The sequence below is a fragment of the Musa acuminata genome, chromosome BXJ1-9 (assembly GCF_036884655.1).
Source record: "Musa acuminata AAA Group cultivar baxijiao chromosome BXJ1-9, Cavendish_Baxijiao_AAA, whole genome shotgun sequence".
NCBI lineage: Eukaryota > Viridiplantae > Streptophyta > Magnoliopsida > Zingiberales > Musaceae > Musa > Musa acuminata.
In genome coordinates, this window is record NC_088335.1 from 15,599,730 (window position 1) to 15,620,130 (window position 20,401).

The 20,401-nt window shown below is 33.7% G+C and overlaps 1 protein-coding gene across 1 annotated transcript; it reads left to right on the plus strand.

The window, feature by feature from the left end:
• The first annotated feature begins 13,486 nt into the window (after positions 1 to 13,486).
• Positions 13,487 to 19,602, plus strand: LOC103998482 (non-structural maintenance of chromosomes element 4 homolog A-like). The gene is made up of 7 exons (XM_009419963.3): positions 13,487 to 13,944; positions 14,023 to 14,103; positions 16,378 to 16,627; positions 16,786 to 16,876; positions 17,705 to 17,921; positions 18,018 to 18,109; positions 19,180 to 19,602. Exons 1-7 carry the CDS (start codon positions 13,782 to 13,784, stop codon positions 19,243 to 19,245), a joined length of 960 nt encoding a protein of 319 aa, XP_009418238.2. The 5' UTR covers positions 13,487 to 13,781; the 3' UTR covers positions 19,246 to 19,602.
• The last annotated feature ends 799 nt before the right edge of the window (positions 19,603 to 20,401 follow it).

Below are 20,401 nucleotides of genomic sequence, written 5' to 3' on the forward strand. Positions count from 1 at the left end.
CAGTGTTTGACACTGACAGGCGGTGGCACCGCCAGCATCAGGAACCCAAAGAGAATTCAAATTTTGGAGCCCAAATTTGAATTCTCTTGAGGCCTATAAATACCCCTCAAATCTCAGTTGAGACAACAACTTTTTGAGAAATAATTGATTGAGAGAAAGGTCTTAGAAAAGTCTTTGCTAGTCTTGTTTTTAATTTGCTAGTGTTCACCTCCTTCTTTCTTGCTGAAAATCTGTAAGAGAGTGAACCGCTTGTAAAAAGTTGTAAGAGGGGTATTTACCCTTCCCCTTCAAGAGATTTGCTAGTGGAAGGTGGGAGCCTCATCGAAGAGGGGCCTCACAAGTGGATGTAGGTCATTTGACCGAACCACTGTAAATCGGCGTGATCTCTAGTTTGCATTTACTTATTGTCATTTATATTACTGCAAATCATTTGCACTTTAATGCTCTACTTCTTTATCTCCATCTTACTTATCCCTTCAAGTTAGAACGCAATCGAAACGGTTTCAAACGAAAACGTTACTTTTTTTTCGTACGAAGTTTCCGAAAGTGTTTAAATCGGAAAAAGTTTATCGTACTTTACCACTGCACTAATTCACCCCCCCTCTTAGTGCCGCTCCGATCCTAACACGAACTTCCGACGATCTCTCGGCAATGTTCCAGCGGACTCCCGGCAAGCTCTTGGATTTCATGACGATCTTCTTGGCAAGTTCTGATGAGCTTCTTTGCTAAGCTTTTGGACTTCTTGGTTGGTTCCGGCAAAATTTCCAACGAATGTCCGGTCTTCCAACGAACTCTCAAACTCCTAACGAAATCGCATTCTTGACTCCAGGTTCTTCGGCGCATCGTCCTCTCTTGCGGCCTATTGCCCAATCGGCCAGTTGACCTTCGCAACTCCAATATCCTTAACGTAATATCCGCTCTTCTTGGCCCGATGCCCGAATTCATGGCCCGAAGCCTTTTATCGATACATCGACCGATCCTCCAGCCCGACGTCCAATCTTCTGACATGTTTTTCTCCGGCCCAACATGATTTTTCCTATTTTAATTTTCTCTCCCTGATCGAAGCATCCTGTATCACTCAAAATATAGATTAAATCATAAATACTTATCAATTAGTTTCATCTTCAAAATACAAGATTCAATAATCTCCTCCTTTTTTATGATGATAACCAATTAATGACGGAGTTAAAACAAACTCCTAGAGTATAAACAAACTCCCCCTATTAATATGTCATATTGATAGAACCTTGAATTTAAGCTGAATTCAAGTCCTTGCAAATATTCATCATGAATATTTGCAACACGTCATCATGCATAACATTATCATACTTCTCCCCCTTTGTCATCAACAAAAAGGAGAAGTGTAACTTTCAAATGTTTGGAAATATAAGTTCAACTCATTGCATAATAAACATAATCTCTATTTGTATCATCATGCAAGCTAGCAAAAATTTAGCAAGTACTACATCATATTAGAACATGCAAGCTATCAAATTTTAGATATGCAAGTTTTAGATATGCAAGCTAGTGATTTTTAAGATAGCAAGCTCTTTCTTCTCTTTTGAGAAGTATCATTTTTGCTTCTTTTTCAAAGTGCAAGCTAACAAAATTTTATATTATTTTACAATATACAAGCTAGTAATTTGACAAGTGTTACTTCTCTTTGAAGTATGAAGACTACCAAGTTTTTGAAGAATAATGCAAGATAACAAGCTAGCAAGATACAATGTTTTACATGAAGCAAGCTATATGAAGTACGTTTGCATCTTCTCATTAGATGTGTAAGCAAGTAAGCCAGTTTTTATATCTTCTTGACTTATGTAAGCTAGTTAGTAAGCTAGCTATCTCCCCTTTTGTCATTGTCAAAAGGAAGAGAAGAATACAATGTTGTAATTCTTTTTTCCTTTACATGAATTTTTAAATCATGACAAAGTTGAAGTATCAATCCTTTTTCAATATGTTTGTGCATCATAATAGTTTCAAATTAAAACATACATAATTTTAAAATCTTACATTTTATCCTTATTTTATACATGATACTAATAATATATCAATCATTATATCATACAAGATACTCAAGCATTCATAATACATCAATTTAACAACAAATCATAGCATTTTAAATTATGATGGTTTCTAAATGTCAAATTACATTGCATCCTATCATGCATGATCATAACTTCTCATTTGTATTTCATGCATATTTTTATTTCATCACATTCATTTCATCTCATCAAGAAAAATTAATTGGGTGATGAATATAAGAAATTACATAAAAATCATATCATGAAAGATAAGATCATGTGAATACTAAAAGGCATGATTTCTTTTGAAAAACCTCCTCTTAAATAATAAAAAAAAATCTTAGGAGATCAAATAATAAAAGATATTCAAAATAAATTTTAAGTTATGAATTTCGAAAAAGATATTCTCTTTAGTAAATCATAAAAGAAACTTAGGAGAAAAATATTTCAATTCATGCATATAAAATCTTGACTTAAGCATAAGAAATCTTAATTTATAAATCACAAAAAATCAAGATAAAACTCATTTATATTCAAATCGTCAAATTAAAATCATTTTCAAGATATTCACAAAAAAATATATAGATAGATTCATTAATCTCCCCTTTTTGAAAAATTGATAAAGTAGAGAAATTTTTCTAGGAGAAAGCTTTCCTCTTTTTAGTGTTTCAATTCATATGATTAATTTCATATAAGTATGCTCAAGTTTTTCATATATGCCAAATCAAGACATGTATCATTTTTAAAACCGAAAAAGAACTTTCAAAAGATCGCAAAAACTATCATGCATAAGTTCGAAATATAAACTCGTTAAGCATGCTTTCAAATCATTATTACATTTTCATTAAGATATCAAGCATGGTTTCATTGAACATAATGTATTTTCAAACAAAATCGAAAAATCATCAAGATACAAATTATTTCTTCTTGAAAAACATACATAGGATTATCATTAGATTTAAATCTAATCATTTTATTTCTTTTCATAAAATATGTAATTTTTATTATCATTTTCAAAATTACTAGCATTATAAGCATGATCCTATTTTATTTTTATATTTTCATTACATCATTAAACATGTAATTAAATATATATATATAATTTTTTTAACTAAATTAAAAATAACTCATGAAGAACATCAAGTAATTTTAAAGTAAATTAAGGAAGTTTCGTTTGAGTTGTTTACCTCGTTATAGAAAGCCGTTAAGGCGTAGTTTGCCATCTAGCCTTTGTTGTTTTTCTCCTCATCTTCGGAGAAGCTCGATTCATCCCAAAGTGCTTCCCTCTTCTTGCATTCATAGTCATAGTAAGTAGTTACGTTCTTTTTGTTCTTTAAATTTTATTTTATGAACTTTTTAAATTTTATAGTGATGAGTTCAAGTTCACCATCACTTGAGCTTATGCTCGAGTGGTCTTCGATTGTTCTTAGTCTGAAATCCTTCATGTTCTTTGAAAGGTGGTTCTCATGTTCTTCATATGTATTGCATATCATTTCATAGGTTATTAGAGACCCAATAAGTTTTTTGATCAAAAAAGTATTCAAATTTTTTGATTCTTGAATAGCCATTATTTTCGAATCCCAATTTTTAGAAAGCGATCGTAAAATCTTGTTAACGAGTTCAAAATTAGAAAAGTATTTGCCAAGAGCTTTTAAACCATTGACGACATCCGTAAAACAGGTGTACATGTCAACAACGGTTTCACTCGGCTTCATTCGAAAAAGTTTAAAATCATACATTAAAAGATTTAACTTTAGAATCTTTAACTCTAGTAGTACCTTCGTGTGTGATTTCAAGAGTGTGCCAAATATCGAAAGTCATTTCGCACATAGAAACACGATTAAACTTAGTTTTATCCGAAGCACAAAATAGAGCGTTCATAGCTAAGCATTTTAAGGAAAAAATCTTCTTCTCCAAATCATTCCAATGGTTCATTGGAAGAGAAGACATTTCAAATCCATTTTTGATAATATTTCATAAATTTAAATCTAACGAAAGCAAGAAAACTCTCATTCGAGTTTTCCAATATGTGTAGTCCATCCCATTGAACAAGGGAGGACGAATGAGAGAGTGACCCTCTTGAAAACCAAAATGAGACATTTCTCTTGGGTGTTAAACCAAATGAGAAATATGAGGCTCTGATACCAATTGTTAGAAAAAGAGTCGGCACTAAGAGGGGGGGTGAATTAGTGTAGCGGTAAAAATTACGTCGGTTTCGAAAAATTCTTTCGTACGATAAAAACCGATTTCGAAAACTTAACTTGAAACACATGTTCATAAATGTATTGAAGGCAGTAAGCAAGTAAAATGATTTGTAGTAAAGTAAATGGCAACAATAGAAATGCAAACCAGAGAACGTGCCAATTTTATAGTGGTTCGGTCGTCGTGACCTACATCCACTCCGTCGATTCCTCTTCCGTCGAGGCCACCGGCATCCACTATCGGTCTTCTTTCAATAGGCGTAGACCAACCACCTTTTCCATCCCTCTTCTCCTTTTTACAAGTTTAGGAGACAACCTTTACAAGCACTCACTCCTCCTAAATAGAATTCTAAACTTAGACTATTGGAGGGAATTTCTCAAGTGATTGTAATAGTGTTTCTTCACTTGTAAACTCTCTATAGTTGTGTCTCTTAACTAGGGATAAGAGAGGTATTTATAGGCCTCAAGTTGATTCAAACTTAGAGCCTAAAAATATCTCATCCCGGGTTTCCTGGTTTTGGGTGGTCCCACCGCCCAATCTGGCGGTACCACCGCCTGGCTCCCTGCCACTAGGCGGTACCACCACCCAGACTGACGGTATCACCGCCTAGCACCCTGCTAGGGGCGGTTCCACTGCCCAGACTGGCGGTACCACCGCCTGACATAGTCTTGGAGACTATGCCACGACGGTATCACCTCTTGGGGCACTATTTGGGCCTTTTCATTGGGCCCAACACAGTTCTTACATGGGCTCAACTGGCCCCTAATTGGGTTGACCCAATTCCAATCCCAATTATATGCTAACTACAAATTCTAAGATATTTCCTAAGCTAAACAAGTTTGTAAGTCTAGTTTCTTCTAGCGAGCTTCCGGCGATCTTCCAGCGAACTTCTGACGATCTCTCGGCAATGTTCCAACGGACTCCTGGCAAGCTCTTGGACTTCATGATGATCTTCTTGGCAAGTTCTGATAAGCTTCTTTGCTAAGCTTTTGGACTTCTCGGTTGGTTCCGGTAAAACTTCCGACGAACGTCTAGTCTTCCGACGAACTCTCGAACTCCCAACGAAATCGCGTTCTTGACTCCGGGACTTCATTTTGCTTTATGACTTGCTATCGTAATTAATCCTGCACATGTAAAAATATACTTTGATCTAGACAATTATTACTAAGCTTGAATCATGTTATCCAGCATGTCATTGGTCCATCGACGCTTCGTTTGATTCTTCAGTGCATCATCCTCTCTTGCGACCTATTGCTCAATCGGCCAGTTGACCTCCGCAACTCCAATATCCTTGGCGCAATATCCGCTCTTCTTGGCCTGATGCCCTAATCCATAGCCCAAAGCCTTCTGTCGATACATCGACCGATCCTCCGGCCCGACATCTAATCTTCTGACATGTTTTCCTCCCGCCCAACATGATTTTTCCTGCTTTAATTGTCTCTTCCTGATTGAAGCATCCCGCGTCACTCAAAACATAGATTAAATCATAAATACTTATCAATTGGTTTCATCGTTAAAATACAAGATTCAACATTACTATGATTCTTCTTTCTGCTATTTAAGTCATCCAAAAAGAATCATAATTTTTCTTTTGATTTTTCGATATTCACAATTTGAAATTTGGTTCATGACTCCCTTGTATTCATGAAGTGTATATCTCATCACCCAATTAATTTTTCTTGATATTCTTCATATGATGATATGAAATTATACATGAAATACTCATGATATTATGTTAATGCATATAAATGAGAAGTTATGATTATGCATGGTAGGATGTAATATAATTTGACATTTTGATACTATCATGATTTGAAATATTTATAATTTGGAATGGTGCATGCAATACTATGATTTTTTGATGAAATGATATGAAAGTCAACAATTATCATTTTCTGAAATGACACCTTATGCCATTAAGAATGATACTTTATCTTTGTCATTATTTAGACATTGATGTAAAGGGAAAAGATTTATAAAATTATATTTTTCCCTTCTTTTTAACAATAACAAAAGGAGAGAAAAGTTGCTAACTTGTGTATCACAAAGAAAAGCAAAAGCTACTAGTTTGCACATTATAAAGAGAAGCAAAATTGCATGTTCTAAACTTGCTAAATTGCATGTTCTAAACTTGCTATTCACTATCTCGCATTTGTTTTCAAAAACCTACTAGTTTGAACATCGTAAAGAAAAGCAAATATGCTAACTTTCACATCTAGCAAAATTTACAAATTTGTAAAACTCAAAATTGCCGCTAGTTTGTATATTGTAAAACTTGCATATCTCAAAAACTAGCTAGATGCACTTCTCCTTTCTGTTGATGACAAAGGGGGAGAAGTATGATGACAACATTAAAATATTATGCATGATTTTATAATGACATATTATTTTTATTTTTAAATTCAAGAGTTATATCAATATGACATATTGATAGGGGGAGTTAAGGTTAACTTCATCATCAATTGATTGTCATTATCAAAAAGAGAGAGATTGTTGAATCTTAGATTTTGAATATAAAACCAATTGATAGTGTTTAAGATCTGATCTACAATTTGAGTGATACAAGAAGCTTCGATCAGGGAGAGACAATTAAAGTAGGAAGAATCATGTTGGGCCAAAGTGGAACATGTCAGAAGATTGGACGTCGAGCCGGATGATCGGTCGACGTATCGATAGAATGCTTCGGGCCATAGGTTCGAGTATTGAACCAAGAAAAGCGAAAATTATACTAAAAAAATTGGAGTTGCAAGGCCAACTAGTCGATTTGGCAATAGGCTGCAAGAGAGGACGATGCGCTAAAGAATCTGACGAGACATCGATGAACCAATAACATACCGGACAACATTTGATTTAGCTTTGTAATAATTGTCTAGATCAAAGTAGGTTTTAGGTATAATTAGGTTGGAATTGGACCAACTCAATTATGGGCCAATTGGGCCCAAGTTTGGGCTGTGTTGGGCTAAGTGAAAAGGCCCAAATAGTGACCCAACAAGTGGAATCATTGGTGGCATTGTCTCCGAGATTATGTTAGGCGGTGCTACCGCCAGTCTGAGCAGTGGTACCACCCAATGGCAGGGTGTCAAGCAGTGGTACAACCAAACTGGGCGATGGTACCAACCAATGTCGGTGCTACAAGCAATGGTACCGCCCAGCACTAGCGGTGGTACCGCTAGTACCCGAAAGACCTGAGATGAGACTAGTTTTAGCTCCAAGTTTGAATCTATTTGGAGCCTATAAATATCTCTCTCATCTCTAGTTAAGATATATAAGCACATAGAACTTAAAAGTGGAAAAACGCTATAACAATCACTTGAGAAATCCCCTCATCTAGTTCTAAAGTTTAGAATTCTATTTAGGGAGGAGTGAGTGCTTGTAAAAGGTTGTCTCATAAACCTATGAAAAGAAGAAGAGGGGTGTAAAATGGTAGTTAATCTTCGCTCGTTAAAAGAAGATCGATAGTGGAAGCCGGTGACCTCCAATGAAGAGGAATCGGGAGTGGATGTATGTCACGACGACCAAACCATTATAAAAATCTGGTTTTTATTTCTATTTTGCTCTTTACTTTTATTGCAAACTGCTTTAATTTCACTACGCTTCTATATGTTTTCAAGTTTAACATCTTTCCGAAACGATTTTATCGAACGAGATTTTCAACTCGACATGATTTTTATCACTACACTAATTTACACCCCCCCTCCTTAACGCCGACTCGATCCTAACAATTTTTTTTATTTTCTATGAATTTTAATTTATGAAACATTATTGAAAGCGATTTTAAAAATCTTCCAAACTAATGAATGAATAGAATGATTTGGAGAAGAAGACTTTCTCTTTGAATGCTAAAGCGATGAACACTTTATTTTGCGCTCTTAATAAAAATGAATTTAATTGGATTTCTATATGCAAAATTGTACCTATGATTTAGCACACACTCGAAGTCACACACGAAGGCACAAGTAGGGTTAAAGAGTTAAAAATTAATCTTTTATTTCATAACTATGAGTTGTTTCATATGAAACCAAGCGAGATCATTGGAGGCATGTACACCCATTTTATGGATATCGTCAATGGTTTAAAAGCACTTGGTAAAAGTTCTTCTAATTTTGAACTTGTTAATAAAATACTAAGATTCCTTCCAAAAAGTTGAGATCCTAAAATAACGACAATACAAGAAGCAAAGGACCTAAACAATTTTCTGCTTGAAGAACTTATCGGGTCTTTATTGACCTATGAAATAATATGTATTACATATGACGAACATGAGAACAACATTCCAAAGAACATAAAGGATTTGACACTTAGAACAAAAGAAGACTACTCGAGCGAAAGTTCAAGTGATGATGATTTTGAACTCTCAACAATAAAGCTTAAAAAATTTTTAAAACAATGATCTAGAAATAAAAATAAACTTGATAATTTTTATGATAGAAATGATCATTTTAAATATAAATATTCATTCAAAAAATATGATCCATACAAATTAGTTTGGGTTCCTAAATGACCTTATACCAAAAATATAAATCTAAACATGGGGGACCTAAAGTCAAATGGATACCTATAGTAAACCCACTTTTTTTTGTAGAAATATCTACAATCGAAAGCTAGGAGCAAAAATGATATCTTGATAGTGGATGCTCAAGGCATATGACTGGAGATCCAACATATTTCACAAAGCTCACTAGCTAAAACAAAATAATTTTGATTGAATATGCTTTATGTTTAATGAAATTATGCTTAATGAGTTTATATTTTAAAATTAATGATTTTTATGATTTATGGCTTATTGATCATGATAATTTTTTGTAATAATTTTTTTTTGTTTTAATCAATGATGCATGGATTTGGCATAGAAAACAAGGACATGCTTATATGAAATCAATCGCTTAAATTAAAATTTAAAAAGGGGAATGTATTATTCTTAAAAATATCTCTTTCTCTAAAAGTTTATGGAATCTTTCAAAAATAGGTTAATGAATCTATTTATTTTTTTTTTATGAATCTATGAAAGTGATTTTAATGTTTTGATTATTTAAATTTAAATGAGTGTTATCTAAACCTCTCATTTGATACTTGAGATTTTTTTATCAAGATATCTTATTTAATCTCCTATGTTTCTTTACTAAAAAGAAGTTTTATCTATATCATAATCTTGAATTCTTGAAATTATAACTTGAGATTTTTTTAAAATCATGATCTTGACAATTTGAGATTTCTTATGCTTGAATTGAGATATTTCATTATTTGTTCTACTATGATTCTTCTTTTCACTGTTTTATTTATCCAAATGAATCATAATTTTTTTCTTGATTTTTTGATATTTGATTCACAACATGAAAGTTGTCTTATTAACTTCTTGTATTCATGAAGTATATATCTCATCACCAAATTAATTTTTCTTATTATCCTTAATGTGATGATTTGAAAATTAATGTAAAGAAAAATAAATTGCACCATTGTATTATTCTCCTCTTTTTGACAATGACAAAGGGGAAGAAAGAATTGCTAGCTTTCACATCTCAAGAAAAGCAAAACTTGCTAGATTGCTCATCTTGAAAGAGAAGCAAAGATTGCTAGCTTGCATATTGCAAAAGGAAGAAAAAATTACTAACCTGTAATCTTCAGTAAAAGTACTATCTTGCCCATCTCAAGAAGCAAGACTTGTAAATTTGCACATTACAAAAGGAAACAAGAATTGCTAGTTTGCAAACTTCAACAAGAAGCAAAATTTGTTATTTTGTATATCTCAAAAGAGAAGCAAAGTTTGCACATCTCTAAAACTTGCTAAGCTTGCATGTTCTATAGTGAAGTAGAACTTGCATGTTTCAAAAATATGCTAGTTGCATTTTTCTCATTTTTGTTGATAATAAAAGGGGAGAATGTATGATGATTTGAATCATGCATGGTAGTATGTAATGTACTTTGATATTTTGATACCATGATGATTTAAAATATTTATGATTCGGAATGATGCATGCAATACTAATGATTTTATGATGTATGCAATGATGTGAAAGTCAACGGTTATCATTTTCTGAAATGATACCTTATTTCAATATGGCATATTGATAGGGGGAGTTTAGTTTAAACTCCATTATCAATTTGATGTTATCATAAAAAAGAGAAAGATTATTAAATCTTAGATTTTGATGATGAAATCAATTGATGAAATTAAGATCTAATCTGTGTTTGAGTGACACAGAACTAACCTCAATCAAGGAAAGACAATTCGATTAAAGCAGGAAGAATCAAGCATTGAGTCTGAGTGGAACATGTCAGAAGATTGGATGTTAGGCTGGAGGAATAGTTGACATGCCGAAAAGACTTCGTGCCATGAGTTTTGGTATCGGGCCAAAGGATTGGATATTGTGCTAAGGAGATCGAAAGTTGTGGGAGTCAACATACCGATTAGGCAATACACCGAAGGATAGGATGATGCACCGAAGGATTAGATGAAGCATCGGATGAACCCATGACATGTCGGACCATATATGATTCATGCTTGTAATCGTATGTCTAAATCAAGTTAATTTAGGTCTAATTGAGTCGATTTTGGAGTAAAACAATACCAACTTAATTAGGAGCCAATTGGGCGGATTGTTTTGGGCTAAGTAGAAGGGTCATTCAGTGACCCAAGGTTAGGTAGAACCACTTATGAGCTGAAAAAGTCAAGTGCACACTTTTCTATATTATCAAGCGATGGTACCGCCTAGTGTTAGTGTATCAAGCAGTGGTACCGCCTAGTGTTAGTGTGGTGATATCGCCCAGATATAATCTCCCAAGCTATATCAAGTGATGGTACTGATATACTCGGTAGTGGTATCGTCCAATGGTAGTACTGTAGGCGGTGGTACCACCCAGCATAATCAATAGTACCACCAGGATCTAAGAAACCCGAGATGAGACCTTTTTTGGATCTATTTTTGAAATTATTTGGGGTCTATAAATACCTCAGTTATTTCTACTTGGTAGAGCATGAAATTGAGTAGAAAGGGGAGAAAAAATACTTGAGAAAAAAATTGAAAACTCTCTTAGGATTTAGAGTCTCTTCCTCTTAGAGTTAGAAATTTTCTAAATGATGAGTGAGGTATAAAAGAGAGGTATAAAGGTTCTCTCTTAAGCTTGTGAAAATGATAGAGTTGTAAGGATAGTTAATCTTCACCTATTGAAAGAAGATCGGTAGTGAAAATCGATGGCCTTAAGTGAAGAGAAATCGGGAGTGGACGTAGGTCACGATGACCGAACCACTCTAAATCTTGTTTGCATTTACTTTACGCTTTTTGTTTACATTATAAATTGATTTCTTACTCTTACTATGCCTTTATACGTTTTTAAGTTAAACATCTTTTCGATATAATTTCATCGAATGAAATTTTCAAATCTATGTGATTTTACGAAAGCACTAATTCACCCCCTCCCCCCTCTCTTAGTGCCGATTTCGGTCCTAACAAAAGTGAAGATCAAAACGATTGAGGTAGTAATATATACTTTAGAATATATAACTTATGTTCGAATGATACAAAAGAATCTGATTTCTTTTAAGTTTTTTTATATTATCAAGATTATGACTATAATGTTGAAGGTAGAGTTTTAAAAGTTATTCGAGGTTACATGATCGTGATAAAAGAAAAATTGCACCAAGAGTTATACTATGTAGAAAGAAGTGCAATAAAGATATCAAAAGATTGAAAACAAATTGCACGTGTATGGATGGGTGGTAATTACGATAACCGTTTATGTTACAGAAAATGAAGGAAAAGTCTTCCGCTAGTGAAAAGATAGTGAGATGGAGCTCTCTCTCTCTCTCTGAAATCAAGTAACGCTATTAATTTGGTTCTAGCTATATAGGATGCATTTGATACCGAGATAATAAGAAATAGAATTTGAAAAGCTGATAGTTGTATTTGCTGTAATAAATCTTTTGGATTAAAAAGAAATAACTCAAGATAATACTTTCATAAAATCGATAAATAACTTATCACTGAGTTTAAAATCACAAAAGGATACAGAAAATTCATCACCCTAAAGATACTAAACAATGATATAAAACTGAAAATAAATAACTCACCACTCAAAAAAATATCCAAGAGATATAGAGACAAAACCCACCACTTTTTAATAAACTAAAGAGATGCCAGTTAAGAGAACTCAAAGGGTTTATGCAAATACAATAATATTCTAAGACTATTTTTAACTCTAGAACATTAAAAAAAAATACTAATGCATGAAATAACTCTCCATACATTGAAATTTATTGCTTTACAATTGATAACTAAGCCTTTTAATGCATTCCTTAATCATGAAGAGTTGAATTAACTCTCTTTTTGAATCTACCCTCTAGTTGAAAAGTTAAGAGTTTGAGCTTTTTTAACTTATAAAGGTATGCCTCTTAACTCTTTATTAATTAATTTGGGCTCTTCAATTAAGTTGGGCCTTATATAGGTTTGAAAAATAGGCTTGTAACTCATTTGGCTTATGGGCTATTACATTTGAGATATCTAGATTAAAAACTATAATTCAAGTATTTTAGACCGTAGAGAATACCATAGGATCATTAATATTTACGTGAATCGATTATAGGAAATTAGACACTTTCATATCAGCATTGATGAGCTTATCGAAAACATATGTTGGACCATGAACTGATTCAGTTTATCTAATTATGATGAATGCTTCAACCAACAATTTAATTTCTACATCAGACATGAAAATTTTAAAAAATACCTAGGTTGGTAAACATTTTTAAGAGTTCTAGTCATAATTAAATTAATTAAAAAATCTTAGTTAAATTAAAAGTTTAATAAATTTAAATTTATTTCTATAAATATATTTTGAATCTGAAGGTTTTAATAAGAAAGAAAGTCAAAAGACTTTGATTACTCTGATGTTTAATATTTCTAAAGAGGAGCGAAGAAAAAACTTTTTTAGTTTACGTGAGATGCCTATAAGAATAACTGTGCTTCATTTTGGATAACTTAAAAATCTTATAATTTATCATATATAATAAAATAATAATTTGTTTATATATATAAGCAGGAGGAGATAAACCATTTTAAATATTGAGTTGACTTTCTAATATACTTTTTAGTATATTTGGTAATCTTTACGTATATTCTTTTAGTTTTTCGATTCTCCCCTTCCAACATTTTGCTTTTTTTTTTTTTTTTTTTCTTGTCACTTACGTCAGTGCCTTCCCATCATTACGGTTTGCAGATCCTTATATCCATCCAACGGACTGAGATCGTTCTCCGCGGTTGTGAGAGAGAGAGAGAGAGAGAGCAGCGCGCCTCTGTTCAAAACCGTCTCTCTTTTCTCGCCCTTTCCCTGCATCATCTCTAGCCAATACGCTAAACCTTCTTACCGTCGCCTCTTCCTCTCCCCGATACAAACATCTCGACGCTTCGCCTTCTTCTCCCTTCTCTGTCCTCCCTCCCTTTTCTACCAGTTCCCAGATTAGAGCTTCGTTTAGGGCTTCTCGACCGGAGGAGTTCCGCTGTGGTCGCCTCCACACCCACCTCCGATCGCTCGTCGAACTTCTATGTCCTTCGCTCGAAACGGATGATTCCAGGGTTAGCAGGATCCTCTTCCATGGCGAGAGCGGTGGTGAAGACCGAGCCAGGGACGGCGGCGGAGAGCAGCGGCGAGCCCTCTGGGACGCACGGCGGTGCGGTACGACGGTCCCTCCGGTCTAGCTATCTGGCCGTCAAAAATCTCATCAGTGGTGAGGATTTGAGACTCTTTTTGACCTTCGTGCTTTCCATTTCCGTCTGCTGTGTGTTTAATCTTTCTCTGTTTGTAGACGATAAGGATCATCCTGGCTGCGCGGATTCGGATAAGTTCACGTCGATTTTCACCCACGTGGAGAATCTGCATGAACTTGGTGAATGATTCTTCAAATTAAGTTATCTCAGGGCAGTCTCTTAGCTTATGGTATCTTTTAACAATGGTTTGAGTATTTGGATGTCTGTGCACTGAAAAGTCTCCCACATTGCTTAGCTATTCGACTCTTCAAAACGCTTGCTTCAGGGGATAGATAGTTTGATCGGTAGCTTAAGTTCATTAATCTTGGACTTAGCTTTCTATCCGTAAAATTGAATTTGTTTATTTCTTCCTCATTCGTACCTCTTTGGATATTTATTTGTGGAAATCTACTGTACATGGATAGATAGACGTTGTACTCTGTGAAAATGCATAGGTCTATCCACCTAATGGAAAGTAATGCCAAGGACGGATAGCTGTGGCAAGTATGTTGTTTCTTTCTTCTGATAATTTAGGTATTTTTTTTTTTTCATGTTTATTGAGGTTATCAGGTTGAGCATCAAAACAAGTATTCTAATACTATTGTAGTGCAAATGTAATAGTTGGTTTCTTTTCTGATTGGGCTGCAACTATAATGCATCAATGAAATTTTGAAGGTTAGTTTGGATATTACTGAGCTACTGTTCCTACCTTGTTGTGCTTCTAATATTTTGCATTGCCTAGAGTTTATGTCATGTGAACTTTGGTGTAGGTTTACATGCATGTTTGTGACCAAGTGTCTTCTTTTATTTCCTGAAAATTTCATGACTGAAGACCAGAGTGCCATATGTACTATTATATATGTATTGTTGGGTACCACCAGCATGTCTATTCTGGGCTTAAAGCAAAATAATTGAGCAACATCGACTAGCAGGTTGGTAATACATGTATAGTCTAAAAGTGGTAACTTTCTTGTGGAAAATATTTTTTTCTATGCAAGTTATAATGAATTTTTACATGGTGACTTATGGCATCACCCTAATTGTACCTCATGACATCCAAAGGTCTTATTTGAAATTGTTCACATAATTTTAATTGGTACCACTTATTTTATCCTCTTTCTCTGTTGCTCCCAATTGATTATTGATAAAACTATTTATTATGTTATCTTTTCTAATAACCTTGCACATCCTTCTCGATATTCTTGTCTCAGCTATATGTCATCAGTTTCTCTTCTAATCCAAGGAGCACACAATTATCATACAAAACTTTGATGCACGTTTCTACTTAACCACACTGCTTTTACTCTATGAAATATTCTTGTATGGCAATTAGGTTAATCATAAAAAATAATGCAATAATGGGTGTGCTAGTATTAAGTTGCATATTACATTTAAAATGTCAAAGCCTTACTAATGCTTCTGTTTGATAAATTGTCAAAATATAGAATGTTCAGTTATGGTTCCAAAGTGTAACACACTGTAAATTTACTTCACTAAAGAAATGCCTAAAATGTTAGCTGACTCAAATCCAATCGGACATATATAAAAATTAATTGGTGATATGGAGGCACTGGTTGGGTGCAGTGTTTATTCCACACACTACTCAAGATTCTGTGTCTTTGCTGTATAAATTTCAGATATTGCATCAGTACCATATGGTCCTTTTGTAAATTGTCATGTCAATGCCATGTATGTGCTTGCATGGTACAAATCTGGCAACTAGTTGGTGCTGATACATCACTTCCACATCCTGTTAAGAGATTTGAGAATGTCTAATTACATAAACATTAGTGTCTGCCTTAGTTATCAGGGAAGTTCGCTCTTCTATGTAGTTCATTCACCTTATTGTCTAACTGGGAAAAGCATTAGCCAAGTTAGTTATAGTTAAATCACTTTGTACGTCGGAGTGATGTCTTGTTAGTGTATGTGCAAACTTCTTCTGACCTTTCAGTGTAGTGTCCTAGTTCTCTGAAGAATTTTTTTTTTTCTTTTGGTGTAGTTTCCTTCTTTGTTGTTGGGATTCATATAAACCATTGGACGTGCAGCCTCCATCCACATAGTATTCATTTGGATGCACATTGACATCCCATCTAAATCTTTTCCTGTATTTTAATCTGTCATCCCATTGTTTCTGTTATGATACTTATTTGGAAACAGTAAGGTTGTTTTCAATCCATTTACTTAAGGGTATTGTAACAGAGATTTATAGTTGATTAATAAGTTTATACCTTTTGTCTTTAAGCATAAAGCAAAGTGCCTTTTTTTTTGGATTTTGTTGCTAATATTTGTTATGACTTGAGAATAAATTATTAGTTTGTTTCCATGATCCTTTCTCAATTTCCTCACCTCCTTTTTGGAATATGATTACCTTTAATATCAAATTCTTCAATTTAGTGGTTCTGTTATTGTGGCAGTTCAAAGACCCAGAGAACAAGTAACTGATGCAGAAGCTTTGTTGGATATTACCAATTCACTGTTAGTGATGGTGAAGTCACATAGCAATGATGTCATAAGCCCTTCGGAGTTTGTAAATGGTTTGTTGAGGAACTCTGGACAAAAAGAGAGAGATCCAAACATTAACAATTCTTACAATATGATTTGTTGGAATGATGTTGGTCTTGCTGTCTCTCATGTGTTCAGGAAGGTTCCTGAATTCCACACAATGTAAAGAATCTTTCCAACTTTTGCAATGTCCACCATTGCTAGTACTACTGTTCTTTGTTTCACACTAATTTGTTACTGTTGAAATGGGTTTGGAAGTAGAACAGGTAACAAAAATGCGTGGTTTCTGAATTTGCTTGTGTTGTGCTTCATGTTGGTAGGATTGGTCCCATGGATATCACTTTAAAGCAACGAAAAGCTGCAGTTAACAGAAAACGGAAAAAGCCAACTGAAGTAACTTGTCCCGAGGAGGTTAGTTGTCATATACTATGTTTCATGAGTTATTAGATTATTTTCTTTTTGTTAATTTATCATATTTTTGGGATTTTCCTATTAATTGGCTTTTTGCAAAATTATGGTTACAATTGAACCGATTTACAATTTAGAAGAAGTTTAGCATAGATTGATTTCAACATCATGTGGTTGAAGATGTCACTAAAATAAATGTTGTAAATTTAGGTGTTACTCTCTTTGCTATTGATTTTGTTACTCTTTGCAATTGTCTCCGATGACTTATTTGTCTGTGCTAAAAAATTCAGACAAAAATTCAGAAAATCAGCAGTTCATTGCACATCAGTACACAAAATAAGACAAAAATTCAGAAAATCAGCATTTCATTGCACATCAGTACACATTTTCTGTGCAGTATGGCAGCTTTAATTTATCTATCTGGCACTTGTCACCAAACTAAGCCAGCTTAATGGCCAGCTATGTTTTGCCGAAAATAGAGGAAGTATTGACCTACCTTGGGCACATGTTCTTGGTGGTAAACTTGACTGTGGACACTATTTCTTTAGCAGTATTAATCATGTCAATAGTCTTAGTTTGCGCCTTGTTATATGCCAAAACATAATCACATAGATTCAACCATCTCATTGCCTTAGCTATTGGCCTGAACATCCAGCAGTGTCGATTTGAATCTGTTGATGTGCTGAAAGACTTGTATATCCTCTAGATGGAGAAAATAAAATAAAATTACTTTTATCCTATGTTTCAGAAGTCATGGAATCTATGGTATTGAATACCAACTATTTATAACTTGATGTTTGCTCACTAAGTCCTGTTCGTGTGTTTGTACAGCTTTCTCAGACTGATACTGATGGAAAAAATGATATTGATAAGAACATGTCAACTATGTTCAACATATTGAGAAAGATGAGATGTGTAAGATTTGAGAGCCTGATTTTGAACAGAACATCATTTGCACAAACTGTAGAGAATATTTTTGCTCTGTCATTTCTTGTCAAAGGCGGAAGAGCTGAAATTGCTGTAGGTGATGAAGGCCAACATCTTGTTTGTAAGTTGGCTAATATGGTACCTTCATTTTCCATCTTCTCCATTCAAGGTTTGTTTATGTTTTAATACAAGTGTTTGTTTTTTTCTTTTTATGTAGCACCGAGAAATTCTCCTGTTGGTAAACCAGGAAGCTCAAGAGATGTAGCTTACCACCATTTTGTATTTAGATTTGATTTTAAGGATTGGAAGGTAAGTTTGCATTATATCATGTCTGCATGTTTGATTGTAGATGTCATGTGTAAACTGGTTTAGTATCCATGCATATTTGTATTTTCAAAATGATTTTTCTGCTGCAAATGTTTGTTGTTATACAGGACAATATGTTTTCCAGTGTTTTTATTATTCTATATTTCATGCATTCATATTTCCATACTTTTCTAGTTGAGCTTCAAGCTATTGAAAATATATCTGAATTCATAATTGTTATAGGATTGCACCTGGGTCAGCCCTGAATCCTTTTCTCTCTGTGCTTCTGATTGATATGGGTTATTTTTTAGATAAAATGTCATTGCATGTATATTTTGCTGATAATATTTTCTTGTTTGGTGAGAGTACGACAGAGTAATTTTAAATTTGAGCCGTGGAGATGGTTTTAGGTTAAGATTAATAACGATGTATAAACTGTAACTTTCATAACACAAATATGGGAATTGTATGACTGATTTTTTTTTCTTTTGCACAAGATATTTTGAGGAAAATTTCTGCAAGGAAAGGAAGAATATAAAAATATATTATGCTACTAAATAAGGGTAATCTAAAATGAAGACGAACTGCAAATTTGTACGGATGCTGATTTTTTGTTTAGGTTAAATGTGTGATCTATAAGAGCAGAAAAAATGAGAAATTATTGCATTATTGAAAAGTTTAAAATCGGTATACCATGGATAAAATATGATATAATTATCTATGTTTCGGGGGGATTGATGATTCTTGAAAACAAAGTGCATTGAGCTGGATATACAAGTGTTGGAAGAGAGATCAAATCTTGGTAATATTTGGTTATGAACAGTGAGAGAAGATGCAGTGGTTGTTGAATTATCTTGTGAATATTGGCCTGAGTTCTATGGCAGTGAAAGTGTCTTGTTCTTATTGTTGTGCTCCACATCCTGGCAAGTGAAATAGAATGAATTATTTGTTTTGCTTGACAAATTTGTCACCTTTTCTTTTTTTTAATGCAACTGTTTTACCATTGGCTTATCTGATTGAACTTCTCTAAACTGGGAACATACATTGCTAATTACTAGTTTGGTTAATTGCAGCTAATGTTGGATTTTGTTGCACCGGGGGAAGAGCTTATGCCGGATAGGGGCGCACGGCACCCATGAACGTGGTTCACTTCCGAAGAGCCAGTGCGTGAAGATTGGAAGGCCAGTGCACGCACCTTCAACTCCATCAAGAAAGCTAACAATGAAACCATGGCTTGGTCGTGGGAGAATCTCTCGGTGAATATGCAGAAGAGATCCTGCTGCCGGGGAACTGCCTTTTGGACGAAGGAGTCATCGATACTAATCTTTTGCAATTTGTAGTCGGTAGCTTTTTCTTGATCCAAACTTGCATATGGTCTTTGCAAAATGTGCATATGTTCATCAAATTGGGTTGCACTACTAGACCATCAAAATTCTAGGGGCATAGGTTATGTACAAAACTAATTGCTATCTTCAATTGTTGGGTAATAAGTAAGATATACGGATATCATTGGTACAAAATATTATTAGCTAAGCTAGTTAACAAAAATATATATACGGATATCGTATATCGTTATGTACATTATCCGTATATCATATGAAATATACATATGTTAATTCAAATCAATGATCTTATTGTAGTTGACCTTTTTATCTCTCTTGTTACCAACAATTTGATTTTTGTTACATTTAAGTTTTCCTTTGCAAAAAAAAAAAAAAGGTTAATTAATTATCTTATAATATTTTGCTTTTAATCTATAGGACATGTTTCTATTGTAATCGTCGAACTTTTTTTTGAATAATAGAGGGAGACGTACATAAAACTGTTATTTATAAAACTTTTACTCTGCTGATCCGAGCTTACCAAGTATTATTAAAATTCGATTAATCTATAACTTTTTGTTTTAAGGATTGCATCTATAATTTATGTTTCAAGTTGATTATAAAATGTTACTAGAAAATAATATAACCATATGGGTTTTATCACTAATAAATTCCTCCTGTATGAGCTTATTATGGTAATAAGAACTTTATTAAACACATCCCCCACTGTTCTAATGATCAAAGTATCATATATATTTAATCAGTGTGTCTGTATATACACACACACACACACACACTTAGCATCAATAAAATTTTGAAATTTTATTTTAGGTAATATTTTATGAGAATTAATTTATGCAAAATAAAAATCAGAGGGCATAACCTAATTTTAGTTATCTCAGTTACTCAATACTTTTCAAAAACTACCTAAATCCCATTAGGATATTATTTAGATAAAACTATAAATACGAAA